The sequence below is a fragment of the Misgurnus anguillicaudatus genome, chromosome 1, assembly GCF_027580225.2.
Source record: "Misgurnus anguillicaudatus chromosome 1, ASM2758022v2, whole genome shotgun sequence".
Lineage (NCBI taxonomy): Eukaryota > Metazoa > Chordata > Actinopteri > Cypriniformes > Cobitidae > Misgurnus > Misgurnus anguillicaudatus.
Window position 1 is genome coordinate 16,457,495 of NC_073337.2, and position 21,064 is coordinate 16,478,558.

Sequence of the window (21,064 nt, forward strand, 5' to 3'; positions counted from 1 at the left end):
GCTGTTAACAACTGGTCATGGACTATTTTTCCAGTGGAAGGAAGGCTTTAGGTGATCATACTTCATGAAAATTGCTGTAGTATTTGTATTGTGTGGTAACTGGCTTATAAAAGCAATAAGGTACTCAAATCTAGTGCTGAATTGTTAATAAATTAGAGCCTATTATACCTTATCGCTTATATAAGCAATACACATATAGACAATAACTTTCTTTCAAAGCCTAGTGAACTACTGAACCTAGAAAAGCTTTTAAAGCATCATGGGGCACTACTTGGACAATTTAAGCAAAACACCTCATAACAAGTACAGAGCCACTCCCATCAGTCTTTAACAATTAATGATTGGCTTTTTTTTACTGGAAGGCAGTACTAATGGAGATGGACAATAGGGCTGCAACTAATTTTTCACTTATTATAGCTCAATAAAACTCTAAATTAGAGTATTATATATACACTCACCTAAAGGATTATTAGTAACACCCGTTTAATTTCTCATTAATGCAATGTTGTAATGGTGTGGGGAAGGTTTCTTGGCACACTTTAGGCCGCTTACTGCCAATTTGGCATCATTTAAATGCCACGGCCTACCTGAGCATTGTTTCTGACCATGTCCATATCCCTTTTTGACCACCATGTACCCATCCTCTGATGGCTACTTCCAACAGGATAATGCACCATGTCCAAAAGCTTGAATCATTTCAAATTGGTTTCTTGAACATGACAATTAGTTCACTGTACTAAAATGGCCCCCACAGTCACCTGATCTCAACCCAATAGCGCATCTTTGGGATGTGGTGGAACGGGAGCTTCGTGCCCTGGATGTGCATCCCACAAATCTCCATCAACTGCAAGATGCTATCCTATCAATATGGGCCAACATTTCTAAAAAAATGCTTTCAGCACCTTGTTGAATCAATGGCACGTAAAATTAAGGCAGTTCTGAAGGCGAAAGGGGGGGTCAAACACAGTATTAGTATGGTGTTCCTAATAATCCTTTAGGTGAGTGTATATAGTGCTGTTAATTTTTAATCGGATTAATCACACCTTTTTTGTGTGATTAATCGCATACTTGTCATGAAAATTATTTTTGGTAAACCTTTTTGTCATCATTTCCTATATGCCCCAAAGTAAACCTTCAGACTAAACAAAATCGGGCACATTTAAAGGTAAATACATCAATGTGGTGCATTTTGAAAGTAAAAAGTCACTAGATTTATGAGCAATTTTAAGTTCTTGTAAACAGTTAGTGCTCTATTAGTAAAATCTTTGGCTGCATGAATGAGGATAATAGGGCACACAAGCCACATACACAACATATGGTTAATCAGATTCACATTTAGTCAAAACATGTTTAATGTTAGGCAAAGAATAATTGACTTGAATAATAATTAATTGAATAAACGGGCCATTGAATTATTCGAAAATAATGCAACCCAAGGTGGTTATCATTTTAAAATAATTCAAAGGACGGTTACAACAAGCTTTGGGTGGTTATTTTAGGACATTTGGCAGGTTAGGTATGCGTTTTACAGAAAAATAATCAACACCCGTGGAACATTTCTCAATCAACCAGAATTATATAATCAACAATTCACACTTATGTACTCATGCACGAACACATGGGCTTACAGATATGCCACATTTCTGTCCTGCAGAGCTGCACTTATGGAGAGGAAAAATAGGAAACGTGTGATAGCATGTTGCTACGGTGGTTGCTAGGCTATTGCCTTGACAACAGAGGTTACACAAGGTAATTTGGAGTGGATACAGTTGCTATGATACATGATGCACCTAGTGGCCTGACGGTAATCATCTCTATGCTGGTAACCCTGATCTGGGGTCACAACAGTATCTGAATATACTTCTCGGAAAGCGATGTACATGACATGATGGCACGAAAGATATCTCTACCTCTTCTATTGATTAAGAGCTCCTCACCTGGGGTGATGGCCACTCCGTTGCCATTGACGATGGGCTTCTCTTCCTCTTCCTCCTCGGGCGGCTCGATGCCAGCCTTTTCCATGTTGCTGACGGACTTGTTGCGTCTGCGTTTGCCCTCTGCTCTGGGTGTGGCACCGGGCAACAGCTGCTCCGCTACATTCAGCAGTAGTGGGCCGGGCTCTGCAAGTGGCTTGGGTGTGCCGTAATAGTTATCTGCAGAAAAAAAATGTAGTTGTGCTTGAAAAGAAAAAACTATCTTGTCCTTGCAAAATCTAACCGCAGATGTATTTTCCCCCATCAGCTGTACAACACTGCACAGTAACTGTTGCTCAAATGATCTGTATTGAGTGTATGAGTGCTGTTTTGTGTTTACAGATTCAAGTGACATGGCTCCCCTGGGATGAGCAGGCTCTAGAGGAGAGCAGGGCATCTGGTTTAGTACAGCTTCAATTCTTACTGGGTCACTACATGACATGATGTTACAGCACTGCACACAACAGCTGTAACTCATACTGATGTAAAATAATTACAAAAAAGTACTACCAGTTACCAGTCACATATAGCTGTCCAAAACAGCGAGAGAGAGAGAGAGAGAGAGAGAGAGAGAGAGAGAGAGACAGGTAAAAACTTTCATCAAATAATGGACGCCTTCAGGACACTTATGTACAATTACTTTTTTGTAAAAAATGTTTCAAATTTCATTTGTTTCCATAGGACCATGTAATGTTGTAATGCTTATAAAAACCTTACTTGTTGTATTTGGAAAATTATTTGTTATTGGACAGGGATAAAAAAAATTATGCTTGAACTTTTCTGGATGATCCTCCAGGGATATTTTATCATATTGGTCACCATAATAATCCCATAGGGAGCTATGGCTTTCAGAAGATCTAGGTTTTGTTTTGTTGAAAACCTGTAAGAAAAATCTCATTATGATTCTTCTGGATGAGCTCCAAATGATGACAGAAATTCCAACAGGAATTGACAACAATGAATTTTCAACTAGGGGCCTTTGTAAATCCTGCACATATCTCTCTTGGCGTTACATTATTAAAGCTGAGTTGTGAAACAGTCTCAGAGCTCTTTAATGTGCCAGACACATACAGTACTTCTTGCCAAAAAGACACACCGGATAAATTAAGAAAAATCAAAAAAATCGCCATTACAAAAACTCATAGAGAGCATTAATCAACTCCATGTCCAAGAGTGTTAAAGCTGTCAATGGATAGCGATATAAAGAGGGGGATTTATTCTAGGGATGGAGTTGTTGGAACTTTAAAGAGAAGAAAGGCTATGCTTACAAGGCATAGACACAGTTTCCCTTAAGGGTATCTTTATATCCCATTGTAAATGAACAAGAGTTAACGCCAAGCAGACATTTTCCCACAGCTCAAGAACTCACTGAGCTCAAGCAGATCAAGCAAGACAAAGAACGTACCTGCCTACCAATTCACATTTTATCCGTTCTAAATAGTATTTAAAATCAGAATTAGTGTGTCCTAAATGTAGTATGTTGAAATGAGTATATTTCAAGTATATGGATAGTCTACTATTTCAAAATGCAGATTAATGCTCAATCTAATGGCTGATATGACAGAGCATCTAAGTAATTTTCGCAAAGCGCTTTACAGAAAAGTAAGTTAGATACATACAAAGCAAAATAACAATGCAATGTTAATATAACAACAAACAAAAATAAATAAATAAAAACAAGCAAGAAATAAAATGTATTAAGGTTAGTTGTATAAGTGTCTAAGGAGTTTGCATCCCTAATATCAGCTGGGAGAGAATTCCATAAATTTGGGGAGTAAGATGAGAAGGCCCAGAATGTAACCCCTGGATCGTAGCCATTACTTTGTTTAGTGATGCTACACTAAATTAATGCATTCGATTTTAATAGTAAAGAAAAAAGAAATAATGAATTAACTCTTTCCCTGCCACTGACGAATTATCTCATCAATTAAAGGGATAGTTCACACAAAAATGAAAATAATGTCATTAATGACTCCCCCTCATGTCGTTCCAAACTCGTAAGACCTCCGTTCAACTTCAGAACACAGTTTAAGATGTTTTATATTTAGTCCAAGAGCTTGATCTTTGAAAATCAACGTACGGTATACTGTCCATGTCCAGAAAGGTAATAAAACATCATCAAATGTAAGTCCATGTAACATCAGTGGGTCAGTTAAAATGTGTTGAAGCATCGAAAATACATTTACAACTTTATTCAGCATTGTCTTATGTTCCGCGTCTCTTGTGAAGCGCGTAGTGATGCGGATAATGTACGAAACGGCTGCACGGTTATCTAGTCGCCCCAGCTGTTTTTTTGTTTTTGTTTTTTTGCGCTCGGGTTTCGTTTACAGTCTGAGGAAGACGCACGCTATAAGTTTAAAAAAAAACCTTCACAAACATGTTTGAGGATAACACGTCATCCATGTCACTGCAGTCACGTGACTTTAGTCTCGCGCATGCGCTTCACAACAGACACAGAAGAAAAGACAATGCTGTATAAAGTCGTATTTTTTTTATTTTTGGACCAAAATTAATTTTCGATGCTTCAACACATTCTAACTGACCCACTGATGTCACATGGACTACTACTTTGATGATGTTTTTATTATCTTTCTGGGCATGGACAGCATACCGTACGTAGATTTTCAATGAAGGGTCAACAAACTCTCGGACTAAATATAAAACATCTTAAACTGTGTTCTGAAGATAAACGGAGGTCTTACGAGTTTAGAACGTCATGATGGCGAGTTATTAATGTCATTATTTTCATTTTGGGGTGAACTATCCCTTTAAGAGAAAACATTTGCATTAAAAACATGTTCCTGATAAATTTTATGTTAAACTGCAATACCACGATTATTCACTAGATAATTACCCAATTTATAAAAAACTGCAGCAAAAACTTTATTTATTAATTTAAACTCTGTATTTTTGATAATCGTTCTCAATCTGATCTCTAACAAAATTCCTTCACAAATATGCAATTTTTTCAGCTCTTCACTAAATGGCTGGCGGGGAATGAGTTAAGAAAATCTGAAATAAAAAAGTTGTATTTTAATGTGTCTGATTGTTAACAATTACAGTTTGCAACTACAACAACAGTCACTTGCATATTCTTTTGCTAGGCACTTCACAAAAAGTATGTACTTTTGGTGAATAGTACAGGTGAAAAGACAAACTATACAAGTCTTGACGATCAGTTTTTTTATCTTACCTTCATAAGTTCCACTTTCTAGTAAAGCTCCACTTTTCTCCAGCTCCACAAACCGCGTAATAGTCACAAAATTATAGTCTACTCCTGGAACCTCTCCTTCTTTAGGCTGCCTGGTTGTACCTGCAGAGGTGAGAGAGAGAGAGAGAAGGTGGCAAGTTAGTTCAGGTCAGCGAGCCCCCAAAGGGTTTACACCATGGGCTTAATCACCAGCTAGAACGCTTATCCACCAAAAGGTGTTTTACAGAAACTCAACATAAGCCAAGCAGAACATGTGCCCAAGTAACTGGTCCACTTAACTCAAAGTGACAAATGTGCTGTCTGTCAGGCACAGAACAAAACATTTTTTTGATGAGGGATATTTGAGGTACACAGTCAAAAATAATGATGCAACCTCACACATACAAAAGGAAACATCACCCAGGAAGAAATGAAGAAAAGGGTTTGCAAAAATGTTCTCCTGGGTCCTAAGATGAAGGGTCCGTTCATATCAAGGATCGTAAACTATGATGTTTTAAAATCGCTCTAAATTTAAAGGGATAGTTACCCAAAGATGAAAATTTTCTCATCTTCATGTTGTTCTAAACCTGCATTGTGTTATTCTGTTGAATACAAAATGTACAATACTTTGACAAATGATGGCAAGCACACAGCCGGCTGTCCCCATTGACTTTCATAGTGGGATTAACAAATACTATGGAAGTCAATGGGTACCGGCAACAGCGCGGTCACCACCATTCCTCAAAATAGTTGAGTCTACACAACTTAACGGATTTGCCAAATATTACATTTGCTGATGTGACACGACTCGTGGAAGAAAACTCAGTCACCAAAAAAAAAAACTAAATAAAGGTACAAATTTTTTCATGTAGAATTCCACAAAAATCAAGGTAACGTTTAGTAGAGAGGGAGGCTAACTATTACTGAACTGTTAACTAAAACCACACATTATTAGCGTGTCCACTTAGACATAATGTATGTATAGTATAGATGATATAGACCTTACTAAAACATTATAATCTGCTTTGAATGAAGCATTATGGTACCAATTACCTTTAATTACTGCCTATGGTTGTCCAAGTGAACGTATGTTTGCGTGTCAGGGTGATCTCATTCCAAGGAAAACGGCCAGGGACAGCATGTGGTTGCAAGCGGCGAACAGTGAGCCCTAAAATGTATTCGTCTTTTTAGTGAAGTGTCTGCTGCATACATAAGTCCTCCCTTTTTATGGTGAAGTTTGGTCTTTCATCCCACCGGATAGCCAGAATCCATTTCTGTCTAACTTCACCATCAACAAGGAATGAATGGAACAGATATGGCTTTTTACGTTGCCTTGACTGCGGAGGAAGTAGATTACCATGACGATTGCGTATTTCGGGTCACAAATACGGAAGTTGTGAGAAAGGTCTACAACGTTTACCCCCACACTGTTTACGGATGTTTCCACACGCGTGCCACTTACAGTCGAGTACACTTGAAGTTAAAAACCCCGTAAAATTCCAGTTTACCGTGGGAGGGACACTGCATTATTTGACAGAAAACTTAATCAAATACAACAACTCAAAAACAAAAAGCTAAACATGTCACATATCTTTGGAAAGCTAAAATACTTGTGATTCGTATGATGTAAACCATTTTAAGATACAATCAAAACAATAGGTAAAATTTGTGTCCTTTTTAGGCTTTTTTCCTTTTTCAGGAATTTTAAAAGGTTAACGTCCACATTTCTTCACCAAAGTTGTTTAAAACAGATTACCATCTATTTGCCAATTGCCCACGTCCTTAGCACACCCTCTGTAAAGCCTATGTGTAAACATTACTGCTGTTCAAAATGCAGGTTGCTACTCTTCCCCAGTTCAGTTTCGTTTGAAGTCACCTAATGCAATGTTGTTTGGTCACGAGAAACTGCGCTGCTGTCACCGTTTGCCAAAAAAGTGAAAACAACAAAATATGGATATGAAGTATGTGGATATGAAGTCATAACCCACCATTGTTTAAAAAATACAATACTTAATTTGCCGCACAGCAGTTTAGAGCTTTCTCACCGCGTTTACCAGTCACTGCGTGTGTGAACAGCACATTTTTGTATTTACTGGTAAATTCGTGATAATTTACCAAAATTAATGCGTGAAAGAGTCTACAAACTGAGTAAGACTGAAATCCAGCTTTGATGCTCCTAATCTGATATTTAGTCTTTAGCCTGGATTTCACAGAAAGGGATCACGTTGTGATTGTGTTTGCTGACTGCTTCAAAGCCTAAAAAATAATTGATAACTTATGACAACTTGGCAAAGGGGTTAAAAGGCCAACCTGAGGTGTTAATATATTTTCACATGAATGTAGCAGATCATTAATTAGCCAGTAAGGAGTGCTAGAGTTTGTGCTAATTGCTTCTAGCTGAGAAAGCACTGTTTTTTATTCTGTGAGTTAAGAGAGCTCTTATGGGTACAACTGCCAACAGTAAACACCTTTAAACCCTTCCCAGCCCAGTCTGGTTTGCATTTTTCAGCCAACTTGCTAACCACACTGTTAGAAAAAAATGTACCCCAGCTGTTAAGATACCAATATGTACCTCCTAATATGAACTCTTTAGGTGCAAAGAAGCCCCAGTGACAGCTGGGGAACATATTGTCGCTGTCCGATGAAAACCACGTATGTCCATTTTGCCGATTTTGCGGCGGATTGAATGCCCAGGTTAATTTCCGTATACAGTATGCTTCACATATCTAAATGGCAAGGATAAGTTGTGAAATCATGTCATCTGATTTTCATGTATATCCACTTGGTGTCAAAGCTGTCAATCACGCCGCATATCTCCCGCCCTGTGGAAGCATCTCGCCGGTCTCGTGAAGTTTCATCGAAGCTCAGCACTGGATAAACATAGCCTAGTGAGACAATGACTTTCCTTCATCGAGGTAAACGTTTTCCCCTTAATGCCAGACGTATGTTTAAGAGTGACAAAATTACGGTAGGACTGTGCAAACAAAGTATCTGTCTAGCATTACCATCATTGTTCCTTCATAGTTTGCAAGAGACATTTAATAAATGTATAATTAATATTAAATAAACTAAGCGTATTTAATAACCTAAGACGTAGGCTATTTAATAAACTGAGCGTATTCATCTGTCAATATAAAACGCGACTTGGCCATTCTAAATAATGATCGGAAGAACGGGTATCGACCACCGTTACTGTAAAATATGCACGTGTCCATTAAAACTCAATTTTGGTCAAATGTGGATTATATCATTAAACTGGCAAGAATATGGTTACATGTAAAGATGCCGTACCAAGTATGACAACGCTACATTCAACTGCTTTTGAAATACGGTGTTTTTTTTCACTTCCTGAAAAGTAACCGTTTTGGACATAAGTGAGTTTCATTGGGCAGTGACGATATATTGACCATGTTTTCTGACTGTGCACTAGCTAGGCCAAGCATGGAGAGCAGCAAGCCTACCTAAAGACATTTACATTCACATTCATGCATTTGGCAGACACTTACATTCAAAGTGCCTTATAATGCATTCAAGGTACAGTATACATTTCATCAGTATGTGTGTCCCCTGAAAATCAAACCCACAAGCTTTGCTTTTAATGCAGTGCTTTACCAAGTGAGATACAGGAACACAAATTGAAGACCACAGTGGCCATTTAGGAAAAGCAGCTAGACCAGTTGAAGAGCAGCGAGAAAACCAGTTTAACCTTTTCTGAACCCTGGCACAGCTTTCTTGGCATAAATTACCCTGTTGGGTTGTAATTTAACCAATGCTGGGTTGTTTTAACCAATTGTTGGGTCAAATGCAAACATTTTCTTGGTTAATTTAACCCAACGGCTGTTCTCGACCCTTTTTGACCCAACGCTGGAAATAACCCAGCATTTTTTTTAGAGTGTATTGCATTACTTCCTGAACTAGCACTTGCCAGTTCACAGCAATCCACGTTTAAATACAGCAGTTCAAAAACAACATCTGACAGCAGAGATTTAAACTCCACTGAGATGGTGCCATGCAGAAAATCCCAAAAGGACACACAACCATCAAGATGTCACTAGCGTCACATGCATAATCTCTCATCATCTACAAATCAATAGCCACGCAATGACATCAAGCCCCGAAGCTGGTGGTTTTTCACCGTGATAGGCTATTCATCTTTATGATGGGCATGGTAATGAGTGGTCAAAGCAAATGAAACGTCTCCGCTCTTGTGACCCGTGTCTACGCAGGCATGATCCCTGACAGGAGACTGAGTAACAACTCTCATCACTAAATCCTAAATACGGTACACACACCATACCTCCGACTACCCAGGCATGTAATAATGTAATGAAAGGAAAATGAATCCACTACGACCATTAAATCTTTTGCCAGCATCGTCTTAAAGCTCAATTTGTTGATAAATCATACTTTAAATGAGAAAAGCTAATTGCTGGAAGACAGATCGATCACCATGCCAACAATTTCTCCTTGGGAGAGGCAGGTACTTTGGCAGAAAGGCGTTGTTGATGAGATGGTGTATCAGTTTATTTAATTTGAACTGATACAAAGATTAGCTTATATGCACTTCTCACTTGCCTTCCAAAGAATTCCAAAAATTATTGTAACTGTTGGCTTTGATTATCTTTTAAGCACTCTTCATGCAATGTACTGTTGAGGCTTTAATCCAACCCTACCACTAGACCTATTGCATGCTGTTATGTTAGAAAACAATTTCTGATATATTTGCTAATTCAATATGCTTTGCTTTGTGTAATACCTATACATGTACATTTATGCGTTAAGTAGATGGCTTTATCCAAAGTGGGTTAAGGGCATTCAATCTTTTAGCACATTGGATCAATACAGTAATGTCCAGCTCTTTATTAAAATATTTCATGGAAGATGCATTAAAATTACCTATGCATGTTGCATTGGTGTGTTTGGAGTATAAAAGAAAGCTCAGCTTTGGGAAGAATAAAGGGCTATTATGCAAAGTATGCAAAGACAGCCAAAGACAACTACCGTACTTTTACTTTTCACATTTTTTTAATAATTTGGCTGGTGCTGCATCTTGTAAGTCAGTATGAATTGACATTTATGAGGCAAGAGACAACATTACCATCTACAGCCGCAAGAGTCTGCTATATGCTACTCCTGTATTTATGTAATTCAATGAATTCAGTGATGTTGAATGACGAGCCTGCGAACTTCATGCTCGTTGGCTTGTTCGGTTAATTTAGCCTATTCAACCTTCCAGGTATGTTCTGTTTGCTATTGTGTATCGTGTAAATAACTGATAATATTACGTTAACGTACAGACATCTATTCAGCCTGCTGTTCTGTGTACTCTTGTTTAGTTGAATAACTGTCTGTTCTTCGGCTTGGATTTTGTGAAATAATGTTCTAAATAAATGCGACGTATAGTCCACTGCAACTTATATATGTTATTTTGTCTTACTGTGCTTTCACACCGCCACCGGCGAGAACCTCAATAAAAGCTCTGGCTGCCCTACCAACAACGCTAAGGTGTAGTGGACGCTGACGTTCGAATGCATTCTCTGAACTCCTGTCAAGCAGAGGTTTCAGCCTTCCGGTTGATTGACGCCGAACCGCGTCATAGCTCATTACCATAAAGTTGAGCTGATTTCAACTCTCCTCGACGCTCACACTGTACATTACGCGCCACTACTCAACGGAGCTCACCACCTGCTCTCATTAAAAAATGAATGACTTCCAATCACTTTGATGCTCTCGCCGTTTGGCGGTGTGAAAGCACAGTTAATGACGCATTTTTAAATGATGCGACTTATACTACAGAGCGACTTATAGTCCGGAAAATACAATAGTGTTTTTAACATGCAAGTTCATACACCGATTATGCATAATAAACTGACAATATGTGGGGTCATGTAAACGCGTAAAACTTTTTTTTTTTTTACGGGGAAAGCCAATAAACAATGTAAGCAAAAAAAATGGTCGGCACAGGTACTGTATAGTTTTGATCCTTACCCCGATTTCGCATTGCATGTAAACATTTTAACCGGCTTTCTCACAGTTTTGTTCAGTAAACGCAAGGTAACGCATTAAAGTCTGCGCTCGACTCAATTGGCAGATTTTCTGCCGTCTTTTTGAATGACTATATTGTATGTACCAAGCGTGCCGCACAAGCCCTGAAAAGTGAAGCCAAAACGTCTCGATCACCCCCCAGTGACTGGTCCCAGTATAGGTCATAAAGCCCGCCTCCCCATGTTATTCAATGACTTGAGACCAACTAAAAAATTTAATTACACTTCAAATATCTTTTTTCCGAAGCTGGTTTTTGCCATTTACTGTAGTTTTTATCACGCTGATGTAAATTAAATTGTTTGTTTTTAAAATAAGTTTGTGTTTAGTTAGTTATTTAATGATATAAAAACAGTGGCGTCACGTCATGATTGACAGCTGTGATATCGTGTGATATGCGCAATCTGCGAGAGCGAGGGCGGGGTCTTGATTTCGCGGCTTTACTTCCTGCTCACAATTGCGCAGGACTGGCCCCGAAATCGCTACTGCGCAGACTGAAGACCCAAGATGTCAGCGTCATATCGGGACACTGGCGGCTTCACTTTCACCAATGGAAGAGAGTGAACAGGCGGCGTCCATCTTTTTTTTACAGTCTATGGTATGTACTATAGGCAGTGACATCACTGCCTGCGAGAAACCTGACAAATCTCCAAATCCCATGTATACACAGTTTTCTGCATAGTCGATTTATTGATTTGCATGTAAACGCACAAAAACAGGTTTTTATAATGAGCAGACTTGATAGTTATCCGATTATTTATTATTTTATTCATGTAACACACTCATAGATTACAAAATATTATCGAAAAATAGGATCAATAAATGAAGATTCATGCATTTGTAGGAATTTTCCTCTCTGACTAAAAATTTATGGTCGGAGAATTTTTCATTGAATACGGTACGTGATTTGCTAAGATTTGAGCTCGTCAATTTACTTGTATTTGTGTGCCTTAAAATTTTATTTAACGCCTAAAAGCGTATTCTAAACCCTACACTAATTTGCGCTGCTATTGGTAGATTACATTGGTCATTACAAAAATTTGATTTCTTTAACCTGCGCCTGCATCAGTAAATCACCTGCAGGAATGTCCACTCCTATTTGTGATTTATTGTAATTGCATACTTATGTTAATTTGCCCTGTTTAATAAATCTGGCCCTAAACGTTAAGAATAACAATATTATCAGCTACTGTATCAACACTGCACCACAAGGTTCCTGCTCCATCACACATTTTTTATGGAGGAGTCCCATTTGTTGCCACCTGTGGAGAAATCTTCTGATACTGTACATGTGCAAAAGATTATACAAAGCGACTGTGCTTACACTCACACAGCTCCGCAAAGACATACAGAATCGACTTCAAAGCAGACCTTTGATGTTGGACGACTAGCTGGGCAATCCACCGGGTGCACTTTTCCTATGACAATACTGTCTCACAGCGGCAATGCTGCTGAATGGCTTATGATTTGCAATACCATGTAATTCATTTAGTTGCAGTGTGAGGTGTTGCTTATAATACTGAATTCTAGGTCATTTCATATTTATGAGCTAAATTCCTCTATTCTAAAATCCTAACATATAGTGCATAAGGGATTTGAAGCAAGTGCCACATACTGCTTTTACATCTAGTGTTACAGATAGCATCAGGTATGATGGGATTTTATACGGTTGCTAGGTAGCAAGAAATCCGGATGTACATTGTCAATGGAGTAAACATATATATTTTTTATCTCTGACTGTCATCCCAGCGGAAAATGTTATTGCTCAGAGCGAGACTTATGGAGTTTTTATTCAACGTGTCATTCAAATGTGATGATGCTCTTCTAAAATTTCTGAGGAGGGACGAAAATAGAAACGAATCAATTGTTGAAATACAGTAGGGGTGTAGAGCGAGCAATATAATACATTTGAAAAGCATAGCTCAAATTATTTGGCATTGGAAGATTTAATGAGAAATGTAATGAGAATTTAATGAGAAATTCTCTGGGTTTTGATTGCATGTATTTGGACTATCTAAATACAGTTTCAGTCATTACTCAGATCTTATCAGAACATTTTACCTCTCCACGTAATGTCAGGGATGTCTAGGAGAAACAGTTGAGATATTAAAAAGATCTTGCTATGGGATGATATCTTCAACGTTGAGTCATACATCACAATGTGGATGTATCTAGTATCAGTCTCTGTTTTGTCATCACTGCTCACATGTTTACACTCACCTAAAGGATTATTAGGAAAACCTGTTCAATTTCTCAATAATACAATGGTGTTATGGTGTGGGGGATGTTTTCTTGGCACACTTTAGGCCCCTTAGTGCCAATTGGGCATCATTTAAATGCCACAGCCTACCTGAGCATTGTTTCTGACCATGTCCATTCCTTTATAACCACCATGTACTCATCCTCTGATGGCTACTTTCAGCAGGACAATGCACCATGTCACAAACCTCGAATCATTTCAAATTGGTTTCTTGAACATGACAATGAGTTCACTGTACTAAAATGGCCCCCACAGTCCCCAGATCTCAACCCAATAGAGCATCTTTAGGAAGTGGTGGAACGGGAGCTTCGATGTGGATCCCACATATCTCCATCAACTGCAAGATGCTATCCTATCAATATGGGCCAACATTTCTAAAGAACGCTTTCAGCACCTTGTTGAATTAATGCCACGGGCAGTTCTAAAGGCGAAAGGGGGTCACACACAGTATTAGTATGGTGTTCCTAATAATCCTTTAGGGGAGTGTATGATACATAATGCAAATAGTCCAGTAATCATTTTCTGCTCTTCAAAACATTACAGGATCAAAGTTTAAATGGTTTAACTTTGAATACTGCTTTAGAATGCTTGTAATACAGTAGCTTCACACTATAGAGATAAATCTGCATGTTAAAGCTGCAGTCCATAAGTCTGGCCTCTATATCGCCATCTCTGACTGAAATATAAAATTGCAGTTATTTGTGGAGTAACGTTCTGTGCGTGCATTGTGCTTCGCCCTGCTACTCTGCGTGCATAAATCCGAAAACAACTGATCTTAACCCATATAAGTTATTTATTTTTACCCATCCACCTGGCTGATGTGCCCCCAAATGTGTGGGAAACAGTAAAGGGAAGTAATATGTCTGCCGCACTGTAGATGTAAAATCGTAAGAAACGATGCCGATGATCGTCTTTTGAAACTTTATAGATTAAACACCGCCATCTAAATTACACACATAGGGCCATATTTACTAACATATGCCAGTGCCAACCATCATTTTGGAGTTAAATAACAACTGTTGGGATTTACAGTGGACAGTTACAGCTGAAAAGGTGTTTGAGCGTGTGATATTACTGCTATTTGCGCAATTATTTAACGCCGAAAAAAAGCTTGTCTTAAATTATTTTGCATCTGAAATGGCTACAATTGTAGCTGATAATAGAAGGCTTCGCAGAGACGGCACAAATGATTTTTCCACACATACTGTAAGAGTTTGTAATGCCAAAAGAACTTGTTATTTTTTGTCACAGGAGGAGAAGTCACACAATACCCAATTATTCAAAACTTCTTGTAAACCTTCATTTTTTTTGTCCTCTGTACTATGGCTTCATTATCAGGGATTTCACAGCTTGAATTTTCATTTGCGATGTCCGTGGTGTTGAACTCAAGATCAGCTCTGCTTATATGTGACCCTGAACTAATTTGCGCTGCTATTAGTAGACTGCGTTGGTCATTATGGAAATCAGCCGTTGTGCCTGTGTTCTTTAATTTGCGACTTTTTAGTAAATTGCGCTCTCGCCCTAATTTGCCCAGTTAGTAAATCTGGCCCTTATACTCTAAGCAACTGTTTTGTAAACAAGCTACACACTCCCATTATTATAAGATGACCATTGTGAATTGGGGCAAGGTAAGTACACTGATTTTTTTACATGTTCAATAATATGTTCATTTTTAACTGAAAAAAGCTTTAAAGGGATAGTTCACCCAAAAATTTGTCATCACTACTCACCCCCATATACTCTAATCTAAACATAGTTTGTTTATTTTGTTTAACACAAAAAATATATTTTGATAATTCATTGTAAGCACAGTTGACAGTAACTGTTGACTTCCATAGTATTTGTTTTTCCTACTATTGATGTCAATGGGTACCATCAACTGTGTGCTTACCATCATTTATTCAAATATCTTCTTTCGTGTTTAAGAAAATAAAGAAACTCATACAGGTTTAGAACAACATGAGGGTGAGTAATGGTTGTTGGGTGAACTATTTATTTATATCAGAGAATAATAGAAAAAAGTTTTCTAGTTCTTCCAAATAAGTTGGGTTTGCCTTCAGAGTGTTTTGCTTAGTCAAACTTTAAACTAATTTACATTTAATTCCACTGAAAATGCAAGTTTTCTTTTTTAATATTTTAAAGATATCCACCTTTTCTCGACATATTTCCCTTCTTGGTGCAAGACTTCCATTCAATAGCCAGCCGGTAGAAAACAGTGTAGTGGGGGCACACATAAAACATGATTTAAACAGTTAATATTTACACCTGCCATGTATGAACTAGTGTGAGGTGACGGGTCTTCAATGCGCAAATAAAAGCAAAGAGACATCCAAGAATCATTACAATGGGAAAGTCAGTTGAGTGTTTGTATGGAATTTACCAAGACTTTGCGCTTTTAACTTTTCAGGGGCTGGTTTAAAATGTCATAACTGTCCCTCTGGTGTGAGTTTTTTTTTAACTTCAACTCTTAAAAGACTTGTTTATGGCAACACGTCGAGCTTCACGCGGTCCGACACAGTCAGCAGTATCTTTCTCATTCAACACATTGTAAGTTATTTAAACAAACCATAATAAACATATTAAACTACTACATGTATTGAGTAATGTTTTCGAGTATAATATCATTACATCGCTTCTTACGCAACTAGGTGGAGTCATGAGCTTATGAAATTTGCTTACTTTTTAAAGTATTTGCCTTTTCATTTAAAACATAACAAACGTACGCGCAAACACAGTACGAACTATTATAAACATTAACTTAGCAGATGATGTCGTATATGTTCTGTCCGATAATTACACTGGCACCCCACACAGACCATTTCCGACTCTCCTTCCGGTTTATCGGCCGTCATTTGTCATGTACATTGGAAAGATAAAAGTAACCAGGCTGATTTTAAATCAGACAAAGACGGCTGGCCTGCGGGCCGCCAGTTGACTGGCGCTGAGAAAAGTGAGAAACAAAGTGCTTTCCACATAAGCAATTCTGGGTGGCAGCAAGCTACAAACAATTGTTACAGTAACACAAACAGAATACTGCTCAGTATGGCGGGCGACAAGTTATTTGTCCTCTGTATCATCCACAATGACTTGATAGTGGCAGAATCTTCCCGTGTATAAAATGTTCCTCTATATCTCCTGCTGAGTGGAGGGGGAGAGGGAAAGGAAAATAGAAACACGATCTGGAAATTGTGTCCTTGCACATTTGTTTGAGCAAGGAAGAAAAACAGACAGAGGCGTGAAGGACGATTCTTTCAAAACCTGGAGCGTAGGCTAAGTTTTGGCATTGGTTCTCATCTCATATGGCACAGGACAGTATGTGCATAATAAAGGATACACTTACAGTAGGGTTATTACATTCTTCAAAGAACTATTGTACTAAAAACCAAATTAAATTAACAAGTTGCTTAATTATAGGCATTTCTGGAGACATTTTATGTAGGCGAATTGCAGAGGTCTTGAAACAGAAGAGCCAACACTGCAAATATTACTCTGTGTATAAACGTAATGTAACTGTCAATAAAAGCCTTTGACATTTATTAAATTGAATATACTTATACTTCAGTAGGGCTATACTATAAAACCATCTGACAAAAAGATCTAAAAACCCCCCAAAAAATATTTGTGTCATTCTCCAAACTTGTGGCCATGGCTGTACATTAACTGAAAACAAATCTTTGTTCACATTTATTGGAAAGTTTAATAAATTGAATTAAACCTTAAATGTTTCTTAATTTCAAGAACGCAAAGAACGGACTTGTGTTCTTGTGGAGATCGGTCTTGCCAGGCGACCTCGGAAGAATGAACTCAGAAGGTTGCGAGAACACAGAACGCACTTGTGAGAATTAAGATGTGTGCGATCTTCCTGTTGGTCACCTGACCTCCGCCATTGTTTTGCCGCAATGACTTCTGTGGCGCAAAGCGATTTCAGCGTGCAAGTCTGCACTCCTCGATTTTAAGAACACATCCGGGTATTTTCATGTGTCCTCTGTACTTGCGTTCTTTAGAATTGGAATTGAACGCCCTGTAGTACAGTTTGTCCGTTTAAGGTTACTGTAGAGCAGGGGTCGGCAACAGGCGGCCCGCGGGCCAAAAGTTGCCCGCCAGCAATATTTTCTGGCCCGCCCGATTAATTTGAAGTCCGTTTTTTAATTTTTTTTTAATCAGACTTTTTTATTTTACAATAACATTTTACAAAAATTGCCCCGTGTATCATTCCTTCATTCGTTTTTTCAAATCAAAACCAAAAAGAAAATAAAGAAAAACGTCTTGTTTTTCTATTATTTATTTCCTGAACTAAAATCAAACGACTCGTTTTCTGAATGTGCGCTCAGATCAAAAATAAAAAAATGAATGAAAACGGGTTCGGACAAATTTTAATTGAACACCTTAGCAGACATATACAAATGAAATACATTTAAACAGATCAGGTACTAACAGATTACATTTTAATAAGGGTTTTAATAAGGGTTTGAATAGCAACCATTCTTTCCTGTAAGTCTCATTTGCTTACAGTCCGACTTTTGAACTTTTTTCATTATTATTTATTCACGTATAACACACTGACAAATAGCAAGAATGTCCTGAAAAAAATGCGTATAATAGCTTTTTCTCGTTCTCTTTCTCTACCAGCGCATTCGCGATCATAACTGTCATTAGAGTTTGAGCATACTTCTAAAACACAATCGATCAAATAATTGCAGAGGTATGACTTCATGAATCATTTGCAAATTTACCTCGTAAATCATGTCAATTCATCACGCGTGAAGACGTTAAACTCCGTGACATCGCAAATTACTGAAAAGTAATTGCTGGCTTTTAGAAACCACTACAAAATATGATAAAAATAAACTCTTTTACTGCAGTAATATTTTAACTAATACACTGTTAAAGTAGATTTGAAAGGAAAACTGTTGTGTTCTGCTACTTGAACTTGGGGCTCGAGCCCGACCTAAGGTTCGACCTGCCTTCGAGAACAGCAAGTCAAGTTCGTTTACCGTTAATTATTAAGACTAAATGGGCAGGTAAATTCATTAAAAAAATGAAAGTAATCCGCCAAAATATGGTTTTACATGTCTATTAAAATAAAGCCATTATTAATTTTCCTAACGCATAGTTCTTCGATCTTTACCTCCGTTTAAAATGTTATTTGGCAAAGGAGGATGTTCAGCAATTTGAACAGCAACTCCGCAACCAACTATGGTTTCGGTTTATGATGGTTAGAAATTTGAGTGAGAGGCTTTGTCCTATTTAATTTATTATTTATATTTCATTATAAATACAATGAATACAATGTTAAAATAATATTTTTATTGGCACGAACACAATTTTTGTATAACATTTAAAATTATCTGTCTCTTTTCGTTAGAGACATTTAAATGTGAGATTCTGGAAACGTGACGTTAAGTTTTGCGGACCCATCAGGTCGGGAAATAAAGCGGGTGAACACAAAGTGTATGAATGTATGAATAGAACCTTGTCGGAGCTGGACAAAAAACAGTCCAGCGGAGACCTCCTTAAACCTTAGGTGTGTATGTGTGTGTCCCGGATAAATATTAATAAAAAAAGGAATAGTTCAAAAGTCGGACTGTAAGAGTATTTCATGAGAGCATAAATGCCTGTAATATTACCACTATAGTACTTGATCTGTTTAAAATGATTTCATTGATATATTATGCCTATAAAGGAGTTAAATAAAAAAAATGTCTAATCCAGTAATTAATTTTTTTATCTGAGCACACAATCAGAAAACCCGTGGTGGTTATTTTTTTCATTTTTGTTTTTAATTTGAAAAAAAAAAAAACGATTGAACGAATGATACACAGACCCATTACCATGTTTTTAGCAATTTTTAATGCCGTCTTTCGTCTTTTAAAAACGTCTCATTATAAGGTGATAAAAACAATACAGTTCATTATGTAAGGTCTTTATACACCACTAATAATATAGTTATGTATATTATATTGCATTTCTGTCAAGAGATCCTTCTATAAATTTTACACCTGCACCTTTAACTAATGTTTCACCTTTTGATTTTAAAAATGTAATGTTGAAATGAACATTAATAAAGTATTGATCATTGTTAGTTCATGTAAGGCTAATGCATTAATTAATGTGAACTTATTTAACCTTATTGTAAAGTGTAAAGCCCTGTTACATTATAACGATACCTAAAATAAAAAAAAACATTGTTTTAAAAATTTTTATATTAAAGGTGGAATACGTAGAATTTTTACCACTAGATGGCGCCAAAACACAATAACATCAAATTACGTTGTTTAATGACGCTCTAAAGCAGCGTGGAATTATGGGATTTGTAGTCTTTAACTCAACCGCTGATGGCCATCAATCAGACACGAATGAGAAATCACGTTGATGGATAAGGTAATCAAGTCTTATAAATGTTGCGTTTGATGACATCGTTTATTTCATTTTGTAAGTTTATATGTGATGTTCAAAACGAAATTGTTAGTCATAGATGTTACAGTATTAGTCCAAATTCGATGGTTAACACAGCACAGAATTATGTTTTCAACTTACAATCTACAATGATTTTTCACATAATGTATTGACAGTACAAATCTTATTGTGAAGTGTCTTAAAATGACCATTTATATTGCTGTACAAGACCTCTTGATGTGCATATCGTCCGCGGGAAGACGCGCTGATTACAATCTACACACTAATGTTGTGATCAATATAATAGCATACGTTTTTTGAAGGGTTACGAATCAAAACAACTCACCCATCGTGTAAAACACAAACAGGATCAGAATCTCTGTCTAGTTAAATGTCGTCGCGAAGCTCTCTCCATCCAGATAATGCAGCACCAAATAGATCCTCATTCTTTCTCTCGTTTTGTTCCAAACTCTTCTTGGGTCGTTTGGTTGGCCCGTACGCTTACGGGAGCTGTCTTTGCTGACACAACCAGCGGCAGATGGTTAACAGTAATCCATAAGTCCATAAGCAAGCGCGTAGCCCGACAGGCACTAACGCATAGTTTCGCATTTGTCCACAACACTGGGTGCGTCCGAAAACTCAAGGCAGTGACTTGTTGCCTCGCTGCCTCATGAGGAAATGACTTCGGAGGCATGAAGGCAGCTCAGAGAAAGACTTTCCGACGCACTTCAAAGGCAGCGTGTTTGAAATATAAACAGAGAGCGCCTTTGTGATAACTAATCACATATTTGAAAACTACAATACTAATTTCTCGCTAGAAATGCAATTAAAATGTGTAAAAAGTGAAAATATACGTTTATTTAGACTCAATTTGTGCTCCAGTCGCTTCCTTGGCCGCCATTTTATTTTTTTGAACTCGACCACTGTTGTCATGTGGTTTTTACGTCAGTAAAGGCGGTGACAAAGGGTCACATGGATATTAACGTCATTGACAGGAGACTGCACTGCCCGTGTTAATGTTTTGAATGGCAATTTTCTCATGATTTACAAGTAGTTGAAAACATTACAGATATTGATAGTAATCAGCTGGACAAAATATGTAACACTGGCCTAGTGGTTTTTTTTATAATAGCGGAGTTCACACCACAACTATAACGATAAAAATACAACAGTATTGTCGGGATCACTTTCTAAGCAATTTCT

At 37.6% G+C, this 21,064-nt stretch overlaps 1 protein-coding gene across 17 annotated transcripts in view; it reads right to left on the reverse strand.

Annotated features, from left to right (window-relative positions):
• magi2a (membrane associated guanylate kinase, WW and PDZ domain containing 2a) overlaps positions 1-21,064 on the reverse strand; it is a 297,727-nt gene that overhangs the window by 130,218 nt on the left and 146,445 nt on the right. For all 17 annotated transcript variants that reach the window (XM_055189597.2, XM_055189600.2, XM_055189599.2 and 14 more), the window contains exons 3-4: positions 5,167-5,286; positions 1,938-2,153 (exon numbers count right to left, since the gene is read on the reverse strand). In XM_055189597.2, coding sequence (XP_055045572.2) covers positions 1,938-2,153; positions 5,167-5,286 — 336 coding nt within the window. The remainder of the gene's footprint in view (positions 1-1,937; positions 2,154-5,166; positions 5,287-21,064) is intronic.